General features: G+C 26.6%; 2 protein-coding genes and 1 pseudogene across 7 annotated transcripts in view; 2 read left to right on the forward strand and 1 right to left on the reverse strand.

Annotated features, from left to right (window-relative positions):
* Nucleotides 1-21743: 21743 nt before the first annotated feature.
* Nucleotides 21744-24792, reverse strand: Wdr82 (WD repeat domain 82). The gene has a single exon (XM_075355637.1). It carries the CDS (start codon nt 24638-24640, stop codon nt 23693-23695), a length of 948 nt encoding a protein of 315 aa, XP_075211752.1. The 5' UTR covers nt 24641-24792; the 3' UTR covers nt 21744-23692.
* A 510-nt stretch (nt 24793-25302) lies between these two features.
* Nucleotides 25303-27335, forward strand: part of AlaRS (alanine--tRNA ligase, cytoplasmic) — a 75963-nt gene continuing 73930 nt past the window's right edge. The window contains exon 1 of one of the 6 annotated variants that reach the window (XM_075355642.1): nt 25303-25387. The gene's annotated coding sequence lies outside the window, so the exon portion shown is untranslated. Of the gene's footprint in view, nt 25592-25618; nt 25888-27335 lie in introns of those variants that run through there. The other 5 variants (XM_075355644.1, XM_075355638.1, XM_075355639.1 and 2 more) reach the window with 5 other exon arrangements.
* On the forward strand, nt 25907-26793 carry LOC142318953 (ADP-ribosylation factor 4 pseudogene; annotated as a pseudogene).

The raw sequence follows: 27335 nt of genomic DNA on the forward strand, positions 1-27335 counted from the left end.
ACTAAAAAAAGCTCTTTTTTTTAATATGAACACAAAGTATATATTCTTAGCGACTTGAATTAGTCCTTTTGAAAATACATTTGGAAAGCACTTAATAAAAAAAAAAAACAGTATGAGCTTCCATATTCTTGAGTAAACAGCTTGAATCTTGAATAACAGCTCAGTTTTTTAATACCACCCCCTTCATAAATAAAACTAACAAAACATAATAAATGCTAGTCAAGACAAAATAAATTAAAAATAAATTACATTACATGCTCAATATAAAAAAAACCTAATTTACTGTTTATCAATTTTATAACCGATTTAACTCTTTAGATAACTAAATGCAATTCAATAAAAAAATCTAATTTAACAAAAGCAGTACACATATAAGTAATAAAAATAATGAAATTATACGAAAAAAAAAACTTTTATTATGTTTACTTTCTTAAATATACTTCCACCTAACTAGAAAAAAATATAGACATATTTCTAAATAAATAAATAAGTTTTTAAATTTCTTTACTATCAAAATACATTGTACTAGCAATATATTCTTTCAAGGAAGCCACATTTAGATAATTTTATAATGGAAGTACTAATAAGTTACTGTACATAAAAAGCAGACAACAAGAAATAAACATTGAATAAACAGATTAACAACTTAATGGTATTCCACTAAAAAAAAAGATAATAAAATTAAAAAAATATATGTATATACCAATATTTAAAGGAAGACATAAAAAACTTAAAACAGTAAATTCATTAAAATTCATGTCTTGTAGATATACTTAAACGTAACATATTTTTAACTAAAAATAATTTAACTGTAGAAATAAACCGAAAATGGAGAACAAAAAAACATTAAACGCAAACATCTGATGAATATTTGCTCAATATTTATTCTACAAATGAATTAACTTAATTTATAACATCAATTTATTTATTTTAAAACAGAAATTAAATTATAAAATAACCAAGATTTATTTTTCTCAACTATCAAAAAAATTCTTCACGATTGTCAAATCATATATTAAATCATTATTAATCATATATTAAAACATTCAAAAACCTAAAAATATTCAATTGCCTGAAAAATTAATAGTCAAAGTAATTTAAACTAAACTTCTCTATTTTATAATAATGAAGAATTGCAACATTAAAAAAATTGTAATAATTTTACAAAGTGCTTATTACTTAATGATTTTTTTTAATGGGCACATCGGTTACAAATACTTCTTACTCGGCATGTATATAAAGAAATGACAGCTTTCTTGATAGATAACCTTTTACAACTCAAAAAACTAAAAGTAGATATTAACTGTGATTAACAGGCAAATACACTGAAATCAGTCATTTAATCCAGTATAAAATTTTGCAGTTTTGAAAATGCATAATTGCACATATACAGTTAAGTCCTAAAATCATTTAAGAACCTAAGTGTATTATAATTGCTAAATCATACAAAAAAAGGTTTACTAGAAAAAGAATAGAAAACAGTAAGCATAAATAATACAAAAACATATAGTTATCAGAGAACACCTTGTTTTTAGTCAAATATAACACAATTGCTTTGTGATTAATGTAAGAGTATTTTTTCTTCAATATACTTATGAAAAGATGCAGTTCAGTATTTTCTTACTGAGGATAAACTAAAAATGTTCAATTTTACAATAAACAAATTTTACAGGAATATAAAAATTAAAAACTTAATAAAATACTGAAAGTATTTCAAAACATATAAAATGTTTAGGGCGTAGAAAATGCGCAAAACTGATAAAGGCAGGATTAAAGTGAGAATGGTTAAGATTATGTATTATTAAAATGCAATATCAACAGTAGTAAAAAAAAAAAATTACAGTAAATCTCTTTAATTTATTAAAATACTGTATTTTGCTTTTTCTAAAATAATTTTAAACTTTGTCACAGATGAAACAGAATAAGCAGGTATATGATGCACAGGAATACAAAGTTTCTGGCAAATAAAAATCATAAAATCCTGTATCTGTCGTGAAATCTTTAAATGAAAAATCTGCACAATTTTAAGATAAATGTTTTAAATAAAAGATGAAAAAGTAGTACAAGGCAGGTGAGATTTAAAGATAAGCATTTTTTAAAAGCACAAATACAGACATTTATAAAAGTGTGAACCAGTGAATATTAAAGTAGCAAATAGTATGTTATTTATCTATTTTAAAATCTATAATTTTGAATATGTAATTGATACATAATAGTATTTTAAATATAAAGTAAGTGAATACAATAAACTGAATAATAAATATTAATAAAATTAAACAAGCTAACGAGTGAATGAACTTTATGATTAACTTTAAGTGTTTATTTGACATCCCAGTAAAAGAGGTGGCTCCTTAAACTTACAACATAATATATTCACATTTAAGGAATAAATTTATGTACCTAAAATTACATTAAGCTAAAATCTATGCGCTAAAAAGTAGCCTAAACCAAAAACAATTTCATTAACAGTGAACACCTTAGATGTAAGTAAATAAATGTTATACAAAAATCATACAGATTAATTCCTAAAAATAATTATGAAAGTACTACTACTAAATTACTTACAATTAAATATTTTTTATAATTTTTTTTTCAGTTCTAAGAAAGTATATTTGTCTAAATTTTCAGTTTTAATTCAATACAATTTTAGTGACATCCAGTTATAAAAAATATTTATTCATAAAAACATATAAAAATGACTAACAGCAGTATATAATCATAATTTTACTAATTACCGAAATGAACAATCATTTTCATGTGTGCATGTACATGCACATTTATACGGATATGTATGTGCATCCATATATATATATATATATATATACACACACACACATTTATAACAAATGTGTATTAATTAATATATATCTGAACATAATTAAAATATTCACATTTATTTTTTTCAACTAATTACAAGAGTGAAACTATTAATACACACACTTACACAAAACACACATACACATGCACACAAAACTATCTCCTAAAATTGAATATAATCTCAAAAGTTTAACTTAAGTTAAAAAAAGAAGAAAAAAATTAGTACACCCCCTGAGATCAAAATCAATAGCCCTCTATAAAAAAGTACACCATAATGAAGAAAATGTGCGTTTTACTGTACATCCATTACATCATACACGCCATAATCACAGGGAATATCTCACAATAAAAAAATTATACACATAATAAATAAAATAAATATGTGACTGGTGGGATTAAAGTTTTTCTAAAGCATAACTCTTATAATATTAACTGAAATAAACGCAATGTATTCAAAACTTTTAAACTAATTTATTTTTATACACACACATATATGAATAGATAATATATGTATATTATCTGTTCATGCTAACTTTCATTTTACTTATCATATATTTCTATTTATTTACATTTACTTTGTAACAGGTACAAAATAATTTTCAATAAAATCCTAAATGTAATTTTACTTAAAAGACTGCAGTTACTTAATGTGATAAATAATATATATTATCAAACATGATATATTTTCTAGTTTTGGATTTGAAACTTTTTTTAATGAGAAGAAAAAATTAATCAACCACCGCAACTAAAATTTCTAATAAAAGTTTTCTTATCTACTGTTAGATAATCTGAATCAAGCTTTCAGGGATACAAGAAACTTTAACATCAGTAATACATTTTTAAATAAAATATCAAAAAAGAAGTTATGCTGGTATAGTAAAAATATAATCTTGTACGTTGTATCAATACTGACGTTAAAGTATTTATTAAATGTATGAACAGGTATAATTTTTATAGCCAAGTACAATCACAATTAAAAAAAAAAAGAAAGTTGAATATGCTAAGTTAAATTTTTTTTTATCACACTCAGTTCAATTTTGCACTGATCACTTTTTCTCATCATCTAATAATAGAGATCAGATTAGTAATTTATTTATTTTCTCAGGTGCATTTTAACACTGGTAAAAAAGTAATATAAATGTAGAACTTAACTCCTAGCGACACAAAATATGTAATTTTAAATTAATAAAACTTTTTTATCTTCTATTTTGTATATCATTACCCTTGGCCAATGATTCTGACTAGATTAATACACTAATCGTTTAATGTTAACACGCCCCTGGAGATGCAACAATTTTGTAGTATATGCTTTTGTCTGGTTATTACGTCATTATTTGATAATGTATAACTTATAAGAGAGGAAAGAATATTTATTTCTCAAGTAAAATTAGGCTAATTCTCAGTTGTATCTACTGATGACAAGAACCAAATATTTTTAGTATATAAAAAATAAAACTGACCAGGATTTAAAGCTAATTTTTCTTTTTATTGGAAAAGTGAAGAAGCTACTAAACCACTTCAAAGTGGAAGTCAGCATATCATTGAAACTGTTACTTACCAAAACTCTGTAAAAACTGATGAATAATGTTGAAGATAAGCTGGGAAGACTGGTTTCAGATAATTAAATTAAGCAAGATCAGCATTTATTTGTTGTTACACTAAATGAGCTATGCAAAAGGATAATTTATTTTATTAATTTCTTATATCTTTCTATACTTAAGCTCATTATTATGACATTGTACATTTTAAACTTATATTTTAATGAGGAAAATGAGATGCATCAAATTATAAGTGAAAAAATGCCAAATTCTTGCCAGGAAAACCAACAATTTGCAGCTGAAGAGGCTGATAGCCATCTACTAACTTAGAAATAAATGACACTCTTATCAAACACATAACTGATTGTTATAAATAATTTTGAATCTCTGAAGGTAGTTACATATGACAGCATTATTCGATAAAATCATAATCAGATATATTTTGAGTAACCAAGGTAATTCAAAAGAATTGAATAAAGATTGGATATGAAATGATATATATGTATAAAAATGAAATCACTGACATATTATTTTCATTAAGTAAATATTAAAGAATATAACTGGCAAATTATATAAGGAGGGAGACTTACAGAGGGATACAGAATAGAAAGACAAACAATGACAAATGTAGCAATAAAAAAATTGCAGTGTCAGGATGCCATATTAAATCTTTTTATATCAAAATACCCATTTTTGAATGGGTATACAATCCATGACAGAAAGACAATGTTTATTTTGTTCTGCCAGTTAACATAACATAACTGACAACAAAAAAGTAAATAAATGCCTTGTTAATAAATGTTTATTTATAAATAACAGTTACGTTTGCATTTATAGTTATTAATAACATACATAAGCCATTAACAGTAAACAGTAGAATTTTAAATGCAATTAATATTTTGTTGAAAAATATAAAGTAAAACAAAACAATACAACACAGTTTTGTATGTTTAATCTGCACACACACATATATATATATTTTCATTGAGATGTTTCAATCTATTAGGACACGTACAGAAAAGAATGTTTAAACTACATGTGTTTCTTGAGTACTACTTTTTAATTTACAGTTTCAAGACTTAAAAATGTAAACATTAAAAAATCATTTAAAGTAGTCATGTGATGAAGGGTTTGTAATAAGAATGATAATATAATAAAGTTTTCATCTCTCTGGAGATGGTTGACATTAGCCCAACAAAAGAAACCTAACGGAGTTATTGTGGCCTTGGTATGGACTGTACCAGTCAATCCAGTGTCCTGAAAGACTGCATCAAGCTAAGTCCAAAGACTCAATTCCTACTAACGCACTCAAGCTTCATCCACAAAAATATTTTTTGCTTGTTAATTTTCTATTGAGGGAAAACAAATAATTGTAGTATGTCAAGGTAAAAAATACTTGAAGTGAGACTTTAAAATTAAAAATAAATAGTTGGACGATTTTAAAAATCTGAATTTTATGGACTATATATCAGGCATTCAAAATCTTCTACACTCTATCTCTGTATTTTTTGTGAATCTGTTTTTGAAAATTCTTGTCTAATGATATCATACAATCTTTTTTGAATATGAGAATGTTGTAACTGAATGCAAATTAAGTTGATGCTAATTTAAAACAACAAACCTGCTTAATATAATTACAAATATTGCAAATGCAATCATAAACAATATATTAGTATATTTTTTATCAGCAAGTACTTTATGAAACATCTGTAAAATAAAGGGTCTTGTCACATAAGTTTACTATACATCTTCATCTAAATCAGATCACTGTTAAAAAGAATCATATATATAATTTATAGGTTCTTTTAAAATAATATAGAAATTAAGTTGAATTTAAGCAACAAAATACTTTAAAATGCAGCTGAATAAATCAAGTATTAAAGAAATGCCAATAAATATAATACAATATGTTTAGTACAATAAAATACAGTAATTATAAGAACCCAGATTCAATTATTATGAATATCATAAAGTAATGCTTATATTTAAATTTTATATATATTTATATCAGTTCGATGTGGTATAAATTTAAATTATGGTATTGCACACTCATGAAACACATTAAACAAGAATATACATAAAAAAATTGGCAATACAAAATACTATTTAATTTTGTTAATGTGAACATTGCAATCTGTTCAATTAGTGAACAACATCCGTCGCAAAAAGTGGGTCATCAACTGTAACTGTCCGAATAACTGCTAATAAAAGATTATGCTGTACTGTAATGGAAATAAATTATTACCCTATGTAATTTTCAAATGAGACATTGCCTAAGGGTCTTAAATTGCTATGGGGAATCCTTGTTGAAACACAATCAAAGGGATGGATGGATTCCAAACACATAATTAAGTGGGTCAGATTACTCTGGTATATGAGACCAGGTGTGTTGTTAAAATGTCTGGCCCTTCTAGTTATGGACAGTTTTTGAGGTCACACCACTGATGAATTAAAACAACTTTTACATGAAAATAACACAGAACAAATTATCCCTGGTGGGCTTACATTCATTCTTCAACTTATAGATGTGTGTTTGAACAAGCCATTCAAAGACAATTTTCACAATCTTTATGTGAACTGGATTGGAAGCGGAGACTACCATTTACTCCAACCGGAAAAATTAAGCGTTCTTCAATAGAAATCTTGTGTACCTGGATAGTGAAGAGCTGGGATTCCATAAAAATGGAAACTGAAAATCTGGAATTCTTTTTAAAATGGAAAATGTGTTGGACGGCTATGAGGATAATGCTTTGTGGAACAGTGACTCTACTTTTAATGAAGCTGACGTAGTCTCATCATAACCATTCAATAGCAGCAGTACAGGTGAAAGAGAATGTTCCGATAGGATAACATCCTATCCTACGTAAGACTGTGTTTTTATATGTATAAATAATAATACTAATTTCAACATTTATCTTGCAACCAAAACAATAAAATGTATTATGGGAATTTTTTTTTCTTTCCAGAAAAAAATGAAAGCCTGTCTGCCTAGAAATCACATACAGAACAAAAAAATCCTTGATCAAAAAATATTAGTAGAGTAATAAAATGTATTGATTGCTAATTGTCTAATGTTACTACAAACACATGAAAATAAGTTTTTCCTCAATTTTCATGTAGGCTATGAAAATATTTCACATATGTCGCACCCTAGTTTGACAGGATATTTCTATGTACAAAAAACACAACCATTATGTGGTGAAATACGGTAATTACTTCAGTGTATTCTATTATAAAATTAATCAAGGTGAAGTGGATAAACATCTGAAAATGATGAGGCATAGGATAACAAACTCTTGATGTACCTAATACAGTAGCTAAGATAAGGTTCTGATATTGAAGATGTAGTACTAGAGAAACAAGGCTTTATTTATTTATCTAGAAATTATCCACATTATCTGATTACGTTATATTGGCAAAATTTAATGTTATTTTCAGTTCATTTATACGAAAGATAATAAATAAATATATATAGAGTTTGTGTATTATAATTTTTTTTAATATTATATTTTTGTCAATCCCAATCAATTATAAAAAAGAAACAAATAATTGTATACATATATATATTATAATTCTTCAAAAACAATTGTTGCAACACTTTTCAACAAATTTAAACATGCTAGAAATTTGCATACTAATATTATTTATTACTCTCTACCAATAAAATAAGATACTTAATTATAAAATAGTGTCTATGATGATCTATGTTCTATTAGGCATTATTACTAATTAAATAATCTACGTAATCTTTTGTTGCCAAAACTGAATTTTATAGAAAATAATTATTTATAAACTGCACAAAACCAAACACATTTTTTTTGAGACATAAAAAACTAGGTAGTACACCAGTATTAAAATTTTATTTTTTCCATTCTACAATATTTAATATTTAAAAAAAAAATTAAATAAAATCCTATTTTAATTAAGCTGATGACAGACAGCAGTACCATCAACTTGATATTTAATCTTAATTCCAGGATTACCTAGCACCTTCTTCCTAATTTTCATTTTAAGATTACTTTAATACTAAACATGTATACCTTAGTATACATGTAGATTAGTTATTATACATGTTATTCTACTAGCATGTTAGTATACATGCTAGTAGAATGTTATACTACTAAATATTTATATAAAAAAAAGAAAATGAAAAAAATATTTAATTAAAGAAAAATCAAGAAATAATTAATATGTGATAAAGCACTTCCAGTTCATCATTAATAACTGCTACAGGAAAACACACATATTTTTGCTTTATGTGGTTTTACCTTATTTCAAATTTTGTTGTCGCTCTTTAAATATCATATGCACTACTAGCTTTAGCACCAGTAATAGGACTAAAATTCTGTAAACAAGCACTGTAGCTATAAAGGCTGCTTTAAATTCAAAACCTATTATCTACAAAGTTGCTTAAAGTTTAAGCAGCTACCTATCTCATATCATAAATCCAGTAACTCTTTGTTAAAATATATATATATATATATACTAAAACTAAGGCAGTTTTAATTACAGCAAACAATGTTACAAACATTAACTCGCTCTACAGAAAAAAGCTTGCAGATTAACTTAAAATGTGAATATATGCAACTAAGGATGTGAATTTAAAATATCATTTTTTTATAACTGGATCAACTTACAACTGAAAACTCATTTTATGATTTTTAAAACCATAACAGACTATCCTCAAGTAAATGATGACTGGAAAAAGCCTTCCAGCATAAGCTCAGGTAATATATATATATATCAATTTGAATTAGTTCCTGAATCCAATTATCAGTCCCACATTTTAGTTAAGTTTAGTTTTAGTTTAAGTGCATTTTCTTCTGCATGAAGGGATTTAAATTTGATGCTATTGATTACTAATATTTGCATGTTTTCTATACTTGAAAATATATACTTATATTGCATAAGTATATAAAAATAGTACCAAGAACATAAAGTAATTTAATAATATTAACAATTAATAAAAGCCACCTTACCAGCACACTGAGATAAGCTCTAGATCTTTTGGCTTACTTGAAAGCCATCATCAGGAGTTAAAAATATTACATTAAGTCGTAAATTAAAAAAAAAAAAAAAAACAGGTTAAAATGTATAAACAGTCATGACTGTGTGGTTTTACCAGTATACTTAAGGAATAGTACTCTAGTGGATTAAAATGAAATTAAACAGAACCATGTTATCAAGCAGATAATTATTAGATTAAATTATTATTTCTTTATATTTAGTATGTTTTTAAATAATATATCTTCTTTAAACAAGTTTTGTTCATTAATTAAATTTTTATTATTACAGTAAATATGATATTTTTCTAAATTAAAGTATTTATTAATATTTATAATAAATATCTAAATTTTCATGGAATTATTATAATTGTATGTATGACCATATATATTCTATTATGTTTGGTAAAGTTGGAGTTTTCTTGAAAAATTAATATAATAAGTATAAGAATATTAGAAATCAGTGGCAATAAATTTAAATCTCTTCATGTAATGAAAAAATACTTTTAAAAAAGGGTGGTACAAAAATAACAAATCAGTAATTAAAAAATAATGGTACAATACTTTCATTATTTACAAACAGACTGTAACAGCATCAGAGCAGTTCATTTTATATTACAGAGTAGTTTGATAACATCTGTGTAATTTTGATATTTCAAATTTTGTTAAAAAAAATTCTAGTACAGCAGAGATCTCTGCAAAAGTAATAAATTTACAGAAAACTACAAAAACAGTAAGTATAAAAAATTATTTATTTTTGTATTACTGACCCAAAACAAAATGATTCACAAGCCAAAAGACTGAAGCACAAAAAATGACTGGAAAACCTTTACAAATGATTAATTACAAAATTCAGAGAAATTTTTAAACGTTAAATTTGCATAATTTCATCACATCAATCATCAGAGAAGCACTCATGTGAAAATATTAAACCCTAACTGTGTTGAAATTATACAATTAACTAGTTTTCTTATAATTACCTTCAAAAACTTTAATACCAACATCTTAAAACAAAAGAGTAAATAAAGAATCGGCAGAAGTTTGACAGTTTTATTAATTTTAGTTTTCTGCAGGTTTTAATCATTCCATTTATCCAAGACATATTGAGTAGTGAACCAAATCCTGTGATAACATGAACGTTTAAAATGACATAACTTCTTTTGTAGTTTTTTTCCAGAGTATCTGTAAAAACTAGATTAAGTAAAACCCCATTTATTCCAGTTAATATAATTATAACTTATAACAATTATAACTGTAAATAATAACAGTTATAATAATTATAACTTTTAACAAAAAGTTAATTAATTTTTGAAAATATAATTTTTTTAACAGAAAGAAAATATTAGGAAGAAATTTTTACTTCTTGCCAGAATACAAACAAAATGCTTTATTATTCTTTTAAATTTATTTCTTTTTATACTGATCGTCAAAGATTTTTTTCAAAACTAAATTATACAGCTCCATCAGAGGTGTTACCAGTTAGGTTGTTAATGTGCCCATCTATAAACAGTTATTCTCTTTTAGTATGTCGTCAAATAATATAATCCAGTTTGTGTAGTGCATGTTCAATTTCACGCATTGTTTTAGTAAAATTTATTTTGTTTGTCAATTTCATATTGTACAGTAAAATTGTAGTTTATATGTACACAATGTGTAAAATTTGCATTTTGTGGTTAGTATCTTTTTATGCGTAAATTGTTTCTGTAAGGTGAGGTAAGTTGCAAAGGATGAGTCTACTGCATACTGTTTGTAAGTGTTCTTTAAATCTGTTTAAATATGTATACAGTATGACTGAAGTATTATTTAATACAGCCACAGCAGTTCTAATAACATGCTATTAAGCTGCAGAATTTGTGACCTTCTGTTTTTTAACTGATCATTATGAAAGACAAACTAACCTTCATTCCATAAAATATTGGTAATTTTTAATGTTGGTTCAATGACGTACATTAATGTTAGATATTTTCTGTTATATAAAGAATCTTTTTTAATACTTATGTATTTTACTTAATATGTGTATAAGTAGCTATTAACCTGTACCACCATGACATCATTTAATGTACTGAATTCTTTAGTTTATTTGTAAGCCAATAAGGATGTATGTATTAGGTGATTTACCATGTTATGTAAAAAAAAAAAAAAAAAAAAAAATGCATTTTTGTCACAAGTTATTGGGTAATACAAATGATGTTATTGGGTACATGATAATTGCATAGTAGAATTCAAGACAATAAACCAACTAACTCAGGCTTATCATTAGACATCCTAACTTGTAGACATATTATGCAAGATACAAAACAAATTAAAATATTACAAACTTGCTAAACAAAAATATATTGTTACAAATTGCATAGAATCATCAATATTTTACAGAAATGCAGTTGAAAGGAACAAATTATAAAACAAACAATAAATGTGCAGCCTAATGGCATATTACTTGAACTGCAATGACTAATAAATAATACTTCACACTATATACATATTTACCCACAGATACAAAGATCTTATACAAGCAACAATTAACTTTTCAATATCACCTTCAAGAAAAAGGTTACACATTTTGATACTAACAATATTTACAAACATTATATTTGATCAAAACAACGAATCCATTGTAGAACAAACACATAATCTGACTGTATATTAAAGGAATATCGTAACCGGTTTAAGATGCACCATTAAGAACTCTACTGTTTAAGCTGTAAAAATAGAATGAAAAAAATCCTTCGGAAACAATTTTAATGTTAAAAAACAGAAGTTTTTGTTAAAAAAAAACTTTTTCAAAGCTGATCATTGGATTTATTTAGTTTTGTTGGAGTAATCTAAAACTAATGAAATTATCTTCAGCTAATAAATTAATACATATTAATAAAAAAAAAAAGATTGTACTTGATTACTATAAAATTCTGGATATTTACAAAAATACATGCATGCACCAGAATAAAATTAACTGTCTTTTTTTATAATAATTATTATAAGATTTTCACTTGACTAACCCTTAAGATATGTGTCAATTTGATCCTGTAGCAAGATCAAATAATAGCTAACTGTTGCATATATTCAATATACATTTAATTTTAAAGATATGAATACCCCTCAGCACTATGTATGCATGCTCTGTTTTGTATGAGTATGCCAAGCTCACAGAATTCAGTACACTTTTTCATCTGTAGCCGCTGTTGTAAAGTTGAGTGTGCCTGTTGTTATGCATTTGAAAATGTGCTTGGAGATTCAATTTTTAAAAGTTGAAAAATTGAAAGCTAGTGATTGATATTCATTGTTTACAGCCACTTATGATAACTGTAGATCAAAATACTTAGAATAAATGGGCAATAGAATATTCAAAATGCAACTCTACAAGAGATTTCTATTGTAATACTTTGGGATTTCAAACATAAGTACACCTGAAAGCCAGGATGGTCTTGAATTCTACTCTATATATAGATATCGCAACACTTCCGATGACATATGCGTAGTGTTTAAAATTCACTGAGCTGATAATTCTGCAACACTATAACACTACCAGACACATTGTTTGCCACTGCCGAGGTTCTACTGAAGTTGAAATCGAACCCATTCCACATCCTTCAAAATCACCAGATTTGGCATACCCTACCATTTTTTTTCTTTCTGAATTTTATGACCATAAGAGCATTCATTCATTCACCATGGATAAGTAACTGGTTCTCAAACCAACTGTTTGGTTACATCAAAAAACAAAGTTAAGCTCTTGTAGTAAAAAAAAAAAAACTTCATGTCATTTTTGCTTCATTTAAGGGCATTTTCTTTATTGAAGAGTTCCTGTCTTCATCCCCTGTTTAAAAAGCTGTATAAACCTGGACAAGGATTAAAATGTACTTTACTAATTAATAAACAACTATTCATGAAAGAATAAAATATCTTTCCTTTTTAATATTTAGGAACATGTACATGCACACTGCTTAGGCGTACTCATCATTCTACAATCAGAATAATAAAGTAACTGTAAGTACAAAACAATGTTTGAATAAGAATTGTGAGGGAAAGAAAAAATACAGAATAAATTGTAAAATGGAAAATTTAGAAATCAGTTGCACAGGATTGATAGATTCTATCTTTAACCACATAGAAACAAATACATTACACCATTCTGCCAAAAATCATTATATAGGTTTATGTAACATTTTACTCCACTTTTCGCCTTATTGTCATATTATGGTGATACCTAGATTTTAAATTAATGCATTTAACTGTAGCTTTTAATTTTTCTTATCTTACACATAATGTACTCACAAGAAAAAGATTGTGTTAACTTCATTTAAATGAACATAAAATAAGTTATGTTAACTACAAATTAGGCACTTAACATACACATATAATCATAGTATACACAACACACAGATAAAACAAACCTTAGTGTGCATTAATTTACATCACTATTGCTACTACTTCCATTTAATTTAAACACTGGTAAAAGGGGTTTTACCACAACTCAATAAAAAAAAATTTATAAATATACATTAAAGTGTTTTATTACACATTTTTCCCGAGTTTATACATTTAACATAATTACAATTTAGAAACTATATCAATCTTGTTTAATCTTGATAAAAAAAGGTCTTCTGCATTCAATAAATGACTGCTAAACCATGATAACTTTGGAAAAAATGCCTCAACTTCAAACAAAATTAAATTTACATTTGACAATAAAGAATTCACTAAATGCAATTATTATAGACATTTGAAATAGTTCTTCAATACATTAACAATGAAAATAACATACATTACTTTAATCCATTATTTATTTACCAGGGAACCCAATCAGAAATTAGAAGAGGCTTTTAATTTTTTCAATTCAAAATTCTTTTAGAAAATTATAGTGTATGAAGTAATAAACACGCTATTAATATATTACTCATCAAAGTTTAGAAAGTGTACATAGAAGTGCAATAGTTCTATCAAGTCAGCAATCCATCCCTGCCTTCTACATCAACTGAGCTTGCTACACTCCGATGAGAAATACCTTGCTTGGATCTTAAAATTGCATGTATTTTCACTTTCAGTTATGATCCCAATTCTACAAAAATTTGGGGTCTTCTCTTCATTGTTCCTCTAAAGCCACAACCAGACTACTTTAGTTCACTGTTATGACACATTTATGAAACCAAATAACCATTTGTTTACTGCTCTTAATTTCATTAATATTTCTATAATCAAATTTTATCTACTGATATTTCAGTATTAACTGTTAACTTATACCTTATTTACGTGTAAATTAAAAAAATTTCTTGGCAACAGTCAGTATTTGATTCCAGTGTATAATGTGGGTGTTTATGATGTAGAAGCTGCAACTAATGCAGAAGGTTATAGATGAGGAACATACCATTAGGTTTTGCAGGAACAAGGGATAATCTACAAGTGTGTATCAAAAATGGCTAAGAAATTTTACTGTCACTAGAAAAAGAATCACTAAAGCATTTTAAGTAATATTCTTTCATGGTAACTGGAGGATGCAAAGAATGTTTCTTGTTTGTAAAAGCTAGCGGGTAATTATTTTTGAGATTTTTTACCGTCTTTTAAATCTCAAGAAAATTTTATTCTGAACAATATTCAGAAACAGTCGCTATGTTTTTGTATGAATAAAAATAAAATAGGTTATATACATTCAATGCTATTTTCATATATCAGTTCACTCAATATGGTTTATCGAGTGAACTTATTTATTAAGGAGACTACTTATATTTATATATAACCAATAGGGGAGGGGAAATGAATACCTGAAATCTGTACATAAAATTTCTATTCTGTACATCTGATATTGTAGATCTTCCATAGACAAAGATATTATTTTTCTGCATACTTATGACTGGAACACCATTAATTCGAATTCAATTTCTGAAATTTTCTTTTTTATATATGGCAATATAAACACAGTCATCATATTAAATGCGTCAAGTCATGTTAATATGTGGGAGGTAAAGCGTACTTTGCTTTCACTAGCAGCTTGCACGAATGTTTATAATAAATTAAACTTCTAGTAAAATGCAGATAAAAATGTGGTTTTTCTTTTTACAAAAATACATTAAGATTTTAATAACTACATTGTGCAATTTGATGATGTTCTAAAGAAAATCCTGTAATGTTTCTCTTTTAAATTATTAGTGTTAATAAAAATATAGAATAAATGTTTGGAACAAAATTAAAAATATATACAGTGAAATCTTACTAGAACAATATTTAATGCGATGATAAATCCCTTAATAAGAATAAAATTTCAATTTTCCATCAGATCTTCAGTAAAAACAAACACAAAATTTTTACTAACATAACAATATAACTTGCTCTAACATGGTATATTCTGGGTCTACATGTAACAACACTAAACATGAACGTTTTCACTAGGACTAGTTCTCAATTCTATGCCTAAAAATACTGTTATAATATGACCAGAATACTGTGTATACTGCTATGTCATCGCTGTATCTTTGCGGAGTAAATTTAGAATCGCCACTAAAGTGCTGAATAGCAGTCAGTAACATCAGGTTTAACACTACTCTTTTACTAATTGACCAGCTAGTAAACTCTGTCCTGTAATTTTTAAACATTCTATTTTTGAAACAGTAAAATGAAACTGCTATTTTTGAACTTAAACAATACTGTAACTTCCAACAAGATTTTCTTTGTATGTAATCCAGTATGGCAAACCTCAAACAGCTTCAATATTTTAAGTCTCAGTTGCTTTATTAACAGTTCAATAGTGATTTTCAGTACAATACTGTATTAGTGTTTTAGTATTTTTTCAGTACAATAATGTATTAGTATTTTAGTATTTAACTGTTATTTAATCTGCTGCTTTAAATTACAATGATTTACTTTAAGACTGTTTGAATACATGTAGAGTATAAGTTTGTTGCCTTTTTACAAATTACATTGCAATTAACATCATTTAATAAATGATAAAAGTATGAACCACAAAGATGCTGCTAAAAAATATGAACAGTCTTGATAAAGTAAATTTTTATTCAATCTCTTTATATATTTGTGTGAAAAATTAGTATAAATGCTCTAATTTCTATGTTTTTAAATACTTAAACTTTTTCTACTTAAAGGATATATTTGAAGCTTTCAGAAAATATATACAAAGTTATACTTCTGTGGCAAATACTGGGATTAAAATGTGCTTAATTTTAGCAATCAGGAAAATTTACATGTTTATGTATTTATAAATCAAGAAGGGCTTAATATCATTTTTTTAAAAACAGTTTCAATCTTCTGAAGAGTAAAAAATTAAAAAATTTGTCAAGAAAAACCCATATTACATGGTTTGGTGTAAACCCCCTCCTATTTTTGAAAACTGAAGGAAAATGAAGAAATTATACTTAAAAAAAGAAAAACAAATACTTTAAAACAGAATCACACATAGATTGCTACAACTGAAAAAATTGACACTGCTGTGTTAAATAAATGCATTGAATATTATTAAAATAATATTAAAGTACATATCTATTTCAGATTAGTTAGCAACAAAATTTGCCAAAACAAAAGAGTAATTTTATGACATCAATGCATGGCTTATTCACATGACTTACATGATTACATTTCCAAAGCATTCATGGAAAAATTGACTTCAGATCACTAATTAACAAATGCTAAACATTTTAAAAAAGTAAAAAATTTTAGGACATTAAAATCGTTAAATGCACTTTGTTCAATATGATGTCACAATGTTTGACAAAAAGATCACATCAATTAGATCTTTTTTCTGCATAAAAATAATATCCTTATGTAATTTTTTGTTATATTCATTATGTAAAATTAAATTTATTTTCACTTCTGTTTTCTGTAGATATTCTTTTGTTAAAATTTGATAAATAGTGGTTAGCCTTATATACTTACATAAACATAAAAATGGTAATATGGTATACAATATCTTACTTGTACAGTAGTTATAGAGATTTCACTGTATATATCATGAAAAATAAAATCTTGACGGATAAGTACTTAATTTTTATATGTAATGTTGTAGTTCAAAGCTATAAGAACAATTCAATGCTACAGCCTTTTTTTTTGTTGGCTGAATAATAAAGCTTGAATTAAAAATAAATAATTAAAAGTATTATGAATATTTTAATTGCTTCCAAAAACAGTAATTTGTGTATTGTATTACTTTTTAATTACTTTATTGCTGTTATATTATTTTGTAATTACTATTTGTACTGCATTTTAATTGATAAATAAAACTTGTAAGCATTTGATGTAATGATTCAAAATTACTATGTTTCAGGTACAGCAGAATTTATCTAATTCATCGGTCATTTACGTGTACTTTTATATATGTAATTTAATTTTTATCATTCTTTTACTGTTAACACTTGTGTAGCAAAATTAACCGTTGAGGTTAATAAAGGCCAATACAAGAATAAAGTTAAATTATTTTTAAGGAAGGGCATGTATGTTTAATGAAAACAACGATTTGATTTTGTAATAAAAAGAAATATTTCAGAGTATTACCTGATAGTGAAAACACATCAAAACAATGAAAGTTTAATAAAATTGATTTGCAAGGACCCTGAACACTAGATTCAAAATGTTATGTGAAACTAAACTGTTATTTCAAAATGAAGACATACCATTCATTCAAAATCAAAACACATTACTGAAGAAGGCTGAGGAAGGTATAAGTTTTGACCAGGAAATGATGGAATGTATAGGGAAGTATATGAAATGAATTGGACAGCATGAAAAACAAAATGCCAAACTAATTAAGTTAATTGTAAAATGTCATAGCTGCCACCCTGACATAGAAACAGAAAAAGTTTTTTTTTAAAAACTGATAAATAACTAAAAAATAAAAAAATAAAAGAGAGTCGTGTAGCTCCAAAACTGATACATCCACTTTTTTCAGAAATAATTTTTTTTAATTTTCCATTAGGAAGTATAATGCATATTTTACTATGCTGTAGTTTCAAAATCAGTTACAGAGCATTAAAATTCATGTCTCAAATTTGAGGTTTAGTAAGTAGCAAAGACAGCAACACAACAATATTATTTTCAAAACAGATAAATCAATTGTCACTAGCTTGTGATCCTGTTGCCAGTGGCAATATGTTTTGAGGATAAAGCTTTCATTGCATAGTTTATTGGTCTGAATTACAAAGTGTTTCGTGTAATTGCCTGTGTTATAGAAATAACTGAACAAGTAATAATATTATCAGTTACTTTATACACAATTGTGTAGTGTAATGTTTTCCAAATGTTATTTATCACTGGAAAAACATTAAAAAAAAGATGGTGTAATGAAGAGTTGTTGCAAGAAAGTCTAGGTAAGCAAGGTTATTTGTAAAACTTACAATAAATTAGTATATTCAATTCAAATGGGTTTAACATCAATATGTAACCAATTATTTTAACAATTTATTTTTCATACAGAACCTTTTTTCTTTTGAAACTATTGTTCCACTGGCCTGTCAAAACCTATTACATGCCAGCACAAAAGGAAAACAGCCAACAAGAACTGTAAAATAACAACCCAAGAGCAGAAAAAACATTCACCAGAAATTTTATTCTGTAGGAAATAAAAGACTCTAAAATAAACCAAGATTGTTTTATTTTATAGAATTAAGGGAGTAGTCAGTAGGCACAGTGATCTGGACTGATGCCTACTGAATGTAGTGGAGGGGGCTGTAAGTTAAAAATGTATGACATGAAACAAAATGTGGTCATAAGTATTAAAAAATTCAAAGCAATAGACTTATGTACTTAAGTTCTGACCTAAATATTAAAAAGGTGTGAAGCGAATGTACAATGCTGAAAACTGCAGATTCAGATAAAAAAGTAAAATATTCATACTTCTGTCACATTTTCAGAACAAAATTTAATACTGGCTTTGGATCTACCAGAACAGATGAATATTCAACTAGTCTTTCTTTAAAAGAAAGAACACAAGACTCAAAAGAAAAGAAAAATTTTATTTAAGAAAAGAGAACTCATTCTTTAAAAGCTAAAAATTTTTCAATTTACTGCAAGAAAATTGTGAGAACCTTATAACACTTTCCTTTGATTGCCAAAAAAAAACCAGGTCCTATCTAATGTTAGGTGATCAGAACACCTATTGCTCAAGGCGATTTAAATCAACAATTTAACAGTGGTGGTAGGTCACACTAGAGCTCCTCAAACCAAAAACAATGTTTTCATTTACTGCTGGAATAACAGCAAATACTAAAGAAATTCCAATGAAATTACAAGTGAACAAAACTGTTTATTAAACCTCCACATTCCTGAATATGTTACAGTACTTCACCTGGTATCAGATCGCTGTGAAGGCCAAATTATAACTCTTACGGGTATCATATCAGTCTAGTTATTAAATTATGTAACTGCAACATTACAACAGTGGAATACTTTTTCCCTCTTGTGGACCATTTGTTTTTACCACCGGATTGTGTATTCTCCTGGACCGAAAAGGACATTAATAATCAAAGATACTATCTTACAAACAAATATTATGTAAAAATCTTTTGAAAACATGGAACTGCAGTCAATTTAAGTGATAAAGTGTACAACTGGAAAAAAGAAATCAATGAAATTCATAAGTCGTAAGTGGCATTTTCATTTTAAACCACTGAAAAAAGTTTATTTTAAAAGAAACGTAAAGAAAGATAATGTTTCAATTAAATGAGTTACATTATGCTTCTAATACAGGTAAATTCAGATCTGTTTGTAAAAATGGATGTAAGGATGTCACAAAACTGCTTAAAACCATTTTGGAGATGACTGGAAGACATTGCAACTGTTCAACATTTTATAAAAACTTGGCAGAAAATGAAACTGCAAATAAAACAAGGCATTCTTCAGAGAGATGTTAACATCAAAGAGGCATGTGAAAATACGGAAGACATTGAAGATTTAGTGGTCTAATTTTATGTCATTAAAGAATGTATTGTTATTTTCACTATTTTGACTATTTCTATTCTTTATGCAATTTTCAAATGTCATTTTTTTATTAATTCTAATTATATTTATCTTAGTTTTTGTTGTTCAATACGCTATTCTTTATTTTTTTGTAATCTATTTATGGTTATTGATTATTAAATCAAGTTTCATGCAATCATTTTAAAATTTAGATTCAAATATGTTCAATTAGTTAGATTCAAGACCAGATACATCCAAATAAAAAACAAGAATAATTTTAAAACTATTCATTTTTTAATCAACATATTCAATGTGATGATCTATGGCTAAGTTCCAAAATGGTGTTCAAAAGTGAAATTTGAAACTATTATAATTTTAAGATACATGTTTTTTGTCTGCCTGAAAAAAAGTTTTATGCATGTATCAGATTTTGCAACTACTAAAGTCATTATTAAATTTGTTAAAATTTACTTTTTTTTAATGCTTGCCAATTTATTTTATTTATCAGTACTGATATTTTTTGTTCAGTTGAAAGGAAAAAAGATCATTATATTTCTGTAAAAATAAATAACCTATATAATATTTTTTGCAAGATTATAAATTAGTTTTTTAACATATATCATTATCTGTGAATTTCAGACAACAGAAACTTTTTTTTGTTAACATCAATGACCCTAAGGTGATGAATTATGTACATTTTACGGTACTATTAACATTATTCTTTTAATTATACAATGTATTGGTAAAAGTTTTACCAATATTTGAATAAAAATCAAGTCTTTAAACTCTACAAAGTAACTAATTAAAAGCCCAACTTTTGAAATCAGAAGTGAAATTTTTACAAAAAATTAATGACTATTTCTTAATATTAATGGAAACAGAAATTTATAAATAAACGCAACTCTAAGACCATAACTAATGAGGTACAGAGAAAAGAAGAAAAATGACAATGATACTGAATCAACCAATTAAAAATAATATTAGACCAGAAAAAAAAATTAATTTAAATATATAATTACTATTAAAATATTAAATGAGGGTTATTTTGTACAGTTTCAAAAAATACAATTAAACGAAGTGAATTATAATATTTTTTTAATCGCTGGTTAATTTTAATATGAAAAAACAATTGTATAAAAAAAATAAATTAATAAATTATCACAAATGCCAATTAGTAAAATGACTTCATTAAAAAGAAAAGTTAAAAAAAAAACAAAAAAAAAACAGTAATAGCAAATTTGAATACTAAACCAATAAAAGTATTGTACATATCCATTTATTTAATGTAGCAAAAGATGTTCATTAAGTCAACAAACTGAATCTATTAATAAACTTACCTTGCAAGAGTTTCAAAATCAAAACCAATCATTTTTCAATTTATAATCAGTCAAAATGTTTAAAAAGTGAAAATGTATCACTAACTTTGTATACTTTATGTTACTCTTACACTGTTCTATAAACCTTAAAAATTTAAATTCTAAATTACCACTGTCCATTATCAAACTACATTATTTATTATAAATTACACAAAAAAGGAACTGCAGCCTTATGTTAAATCTTAAAATTTATTTTTAAAGATAATTTAACTATTTAAAAACATTGCTACGCTACATATTTACACTTGATACTAAACCAAAGTCAGCATTATAACTCACAAATCACAAACTAGAGTAGTTATAAATACAATTACTGGTATTCTCAACTGTTACATAATATTAACTGATAATTTAATTGTAATTTATAAGGTGTTTTTAAAAAATTTCATAATATTTTAAGATAATTATTATCAATCTCACTTGAATGTATTTATCACAATCTAACATTAATTTATCAATCAAAAGGAGGTTTTATACAATCATAAAGTCAGTCTAAAATAAATTGTTAATGCCAATTGTCAATGAAATGAACCCACATTTAATAAATACTGAAGCGGTAAACAAATATAATCCTAAATTTAGTAACATTAATAACTATATTAAAAAATGGAAGAGTAACAAACATTACAGACTAGCATATTAAAATTTCCCAAGTTAAAGTTCAGTATATTTTTCTACGTTAATTAATTAGAAACATCAAAAAATCTACATGCCTAATTAACTTTTAATTTCTGAATAATACACCAGAACAAAGACAAATAAAATCACTGAGGGACTAAAATTAGAATTACATCCAATCCTGTCCAAAAAATATTGCATTGCATAAAAAAAAAATTCTCACATAAAGAGAATTAAGCATGTTGTTAAAATCACATTAAGAAGATACTTTTTTAATCTGATATGTTTACTTATAAATTATTAAAAGTGAACTTTATTGTTTTCATGGCATATGGGGAAAAACTGTGGTTATATTGGGTACAAAGACTTAATTTTAAAAATAAACAAAAAAATATCACTGCAGAGATTGGTGTTTAAAAGTAATACAAAATACCTTATTAAAAATTAATGAAATCACAGGAGTTGTATGCAATAAAATTTTATTTATTAACCTTGATATAAACAAGGAAATAAAGGTATTCTTTCAACAATTAAGAGTAAAGATTAGATTAAAACAATTAATTAGGGAGCATGGCACAACACATTTATTTTTATTAAATAATCTATGTAACTGATTTTTGAAAGAACAAAATGGAGCTTATATAATGAGCTACACATATGCTTTTTAAAATAAATTATTTGTAACAATCATAATAAACAAATGTCAAGTGCAAAATTTCAAGAATATTAACTTTCTTATTTAAGTTTCAATTTAAAAATCTTCTAAAACAAATTTTTAACTGAAAAACCACTTTACATACACATATACAATATAATAAAGACTTAATACCAACCCTCCCAGTAGTTTTAACAATTTTATTTTAAAACCAGCAGGAACCTGTGGCAATAGAAGAAACATATCTTATTATTTTCAATTTAATACCAGATTAAAAAACTTAAAATAAAATGATGTTTCTAATTAATAACATGGTCTGAACAACACACAATCCCTTCCACTTACTCTACAAAATTTAAAAAATGTGCAAAAATAAACAGTTTAAGTTACATAAAGTATCTTCTAAGTTTCAGTAAAACAAATTTATACCATAAATGAAAAGTGTAATTTTTAAGGTTATTTATGAGTCTAGCACATTAACTATTACCAGACACATAGGACCTTAATATACACTATAATCAACAAGATAAAAATGGGCCTAAATAATAAGCATATAGTTTATAAAATAAAATGCTTCCATCAATACTTTTAATACAAGATTACATAATCAATTTAAGAACAAGTTCAATCAAAACATCAAAATCTGAATAATCAACCTAACCGTACAACAGATTGTTTAAAAAGAGAAGTAACATTTCAGTGCGGTATACATAAACACCCTAATTACTGGGGTGAAATTTACTTGGAATGCTTAACGCATCATTCTGTAAAGAACATCAACCTACCGGTGTTAGCCTAAGGTGTCTCCTCAACAGTAGGAAGCCAAAATGCCATATTTGTGCACGCTGATGCAAGCATCATGTATTTAGGATTAAACTGTACACACTGAACTGGTCCTGGATGATCCGCATTAAGAACACAAACTTTATACCCTGTATCCGCATTCCAGACATGTACTCTTCCATCCGTTGAACCACTGAAAATAAACTGCGAGTCAGGACTGAATGATGCCTCAATAGGAATGCCTTTGTTATTGAGATGACCTGTGAACGTCTGAAGGGGTTGACCATTAAAAGCATCAATTAAACGAATAATAGAACCATTTGTTGACACCAGAATAGTTTTACCATCTCTGCTGAATTTAAGTCCTGTCCAATCACATTCTTTTTCTTGAGCTAATTTGAAAGTTACAAAAGGTCCTTTATCGAATGACCTTAAATCATATAGTTTGATGCTTTCAGAATTAACACCAGCAGCAAAAATTAGGCCTTCAGGATCATAAGCAGCCACTGGGCGGCCAGATAAGTGCATTAAACCTTGACAATTTGGGGAACGTAAATCCCATAGTCTTAAAGTTTTATCTATTGAACCAGAAAGAAAACAATCTTCAACCGGTGAGATACACAGCGTCACCACTTTCTTCGTATGTCCTGGGAAGTATCTAATATATTTATTATCGTGGAGGGACAAGTATCTAATAGTGTCATCCACTTTGGTTGAGCTATGTATAGCAGTGTTCTTGGCGTGAGTAAAATGTATTAAATCTACTCCATATTTCTTACTGTTCACTGTTCTCATCTGAGTACCCTTCTCGCAGTCATAAATAACAATCTGATCATCTTCACTACAGGAAATCAAAGAATCGCCACTCGGGGAAAAGTCTATGCTGTTGATCTTATCTGTATTTTCTCTGAACACTTTTGCAACTTTAAAACTGCGGATCACATGATCCACCAGCTTCATTATGAACGGAAAGAAGTGTCGATGACTACCGAATAACGTTAACACACAAATAAAATAATTTATTAAATATTCACAATCACAACTCCAGTAATGTATTACACAAAGAACAGATGCCGAACCGATCGCATTTTTGGGTATGACTCGATAAGCATAATAAGAGCGTGTTCACAAAGAACGTGTAGAACCACAATGCATCTCGCAATGCACGGCATTTGGTACTAAATCATTGTTGACCTGATGAAAATTATAGATGTTTGTTAATTTTAAGATGAAAAATTTCTATATCTTTTTAAAAATATTACATATAGTATAATTGTTTTTTTCTCAGTAAAAGTCCATATGTTAAATTCTTCCATAGCATTATATAAATATCCTTAATGTATAATCAACAACAATTTGCAATAGTAGAGTTACTCTTTCATAAAATATTATTCAAAAGCGTAAATTAAATCCATTAGCATATTTGTAAACACACACGCGCGCGCACGCACACACACACACTTATATATATATATATATATATATATATATATATATATATATGTTATTATATAAAATGTTAAATTATTATTTTTATTTATTTTACAATACGGATTTTATTTTAATTTAGGAAAGTAAAAAGGAAAGTACTTGGGACGATTATCAAAATTACTCTAGTTCAGAAGCTCTATCTGATATTTCACGTGGACGTAACCGACTGTCTGTGCAGTCAGTTTGCTGCTGATGTATTTTGTGTTTGAGGAATAGGTATCCTAGTAAATTTTGCAAGACTAACTTTGCTTTATGGGAAATAAATGTTAACACTGGCTTATACGTTGCCATAAAATCGGTACTAATTTTCTGAAATAACTCTGTTTTTTTCACCCGTAATTTTTGTATTCTTTCACACAGATATGATTTGTTCATTTTATCCATATGGCAGATTCACAGTTAAGACAAAAATTTGAATAGGTATAACGTTTTTATGAAGAGAGAATTTAAAATGTGATATTGATTATTACTCTTATTGACATGATTGATATGAAAATTGTAGTGCTAATTGGTTCCTCAGTATTTGATCAGCTGTCCGCTTAACCTTAATCGGCTTGTCGGCAAATATATTATTGTTCATTACAGTTAGGTTCAGTAATATAACGTAGAAGGTAGTTTCATAGAAAAATTTACTACTGGTTTCCAAAGGTATATTCACTTGCAATTGCTTTTTTACATTGTAGATGCGGAAATAGTGGTGTTATTGGTAATTCTTTGTAAGTTATAAGTTTTAAAGGAATATTCTTTCTATGGTTTTGTGTTGCAAGTCTCATTTTGAAAGTTTAACTAACAAATTTAATATTTTGTAATAAACGTTTTGTTGCATGATAAGTTAAATTTAGATTTACTGATTGATGATTAATGTCAATCTTGATTTTCATGATGAGCTTTTCAGGCCTATGACTTATCAATTAATGATTTTTTGCTACTTAATCTGAGGATGGGTCTTACTTTATCAAGTTTAATTACACGTTGTTTTGGTAAGAAGCAGGTAAAAGTGTTAATGATTGGCTTAGATTGTGCTGGAAAAAGTACAATACTTTATAAACTGAAGTTAGGTGAAATTGTTACTACAATACCAACTATTGGTTTTAATGTTGAATCTGTTGAGTATAAAAATGTATCGTTTGTTGTTTGGGATATTGGTGGTCAAAGCAAAATGAGACCATTATGGCATCATTATTTTCGTGGTACAGAAGGTGTGATATTTGTTATCGATTCTAATGACAAAGAACGAATTAAAAGTGCTGCCGAAGAACTGAATTATATTATAACTGATGAAGAACTGAAAGATGTTGCTGTTTTAATTTTTGCTAATAAACAAGATCTTCCTAATGCCATGAGTATTTCTGAAATAATTGAAAAATTAAATATGAAACGGGCTCAAAATATTCGTTGGTTCATTCAAGCTGGATGTGCAATTCGGGGTGAAGGATTGTATGAAGGCTTAGAATGGCTCTCAAATGAAATAGCAAAAAAAAAAAATTAGCCATGTATAATTACTGTATAATATATATTTCTCGATTAAATGTGCTGAAGAACAATTTCTTGTCTAAAATCTAGTGAAATCATCCTTCAGTTGTAAACAAAATTAAAGCTTTTTTGTTTTTTGTCGTGAAAAGACATACTTTTTGTTTTATAAATATGACTTTTTCAATAAGGAAGTTCTAATGTGTCTTAAATGTATTTTGTGTATATTTAATTTATGTAGATGATTTAATTTTAAATGAAAATTTATAATTTTATTTAATATTTTGTTGAAGTATTTTTTTAACATATAGAATCGTATGTAGTATGGTAGTATGTGATTTTTTTTAATCAGATTGGTTCATGATTAATTTAACTTTCTTAATATTTTTGAATAATGGTAGATGTAGTAATTAAAGGAGCAGCATCATGAATATTTTATAAAAATAAATATATTATTTAAAATCTTGGAAGTTCACATCCAAATGGGCTGACAAGTCATTGTTTGGGATGCCTGTAAGCATTAAACATGCAAATCGATAATTAGAAAATTGAAAATCTTAACTTATCCCTCTGTTTATATTTATTAATGTGCAATGTTTGCTAAAAGGAATTGTGATTTATTTTTTTAAACATTAACAATATACACCTCTAGAAAACCAGACATTAGAATTGTTTTGTGTAACAGTACTTCTGC

Source organism: Lycorma delicatula, chromosome 2 (assembly GCF_047948215.1).
Source record: "Lycorma delicatula isolate Av1 chromosome 2, ASM4794821v1, whole genome shotgun sequence".
In the NCBI taxonomy this organism is placed as follows: Eukaryota; Metazoa; Arthropoda; class Insecta; order Hemiptera; family Fulgoridae; genus Lycorma; species Lycorma delicatula.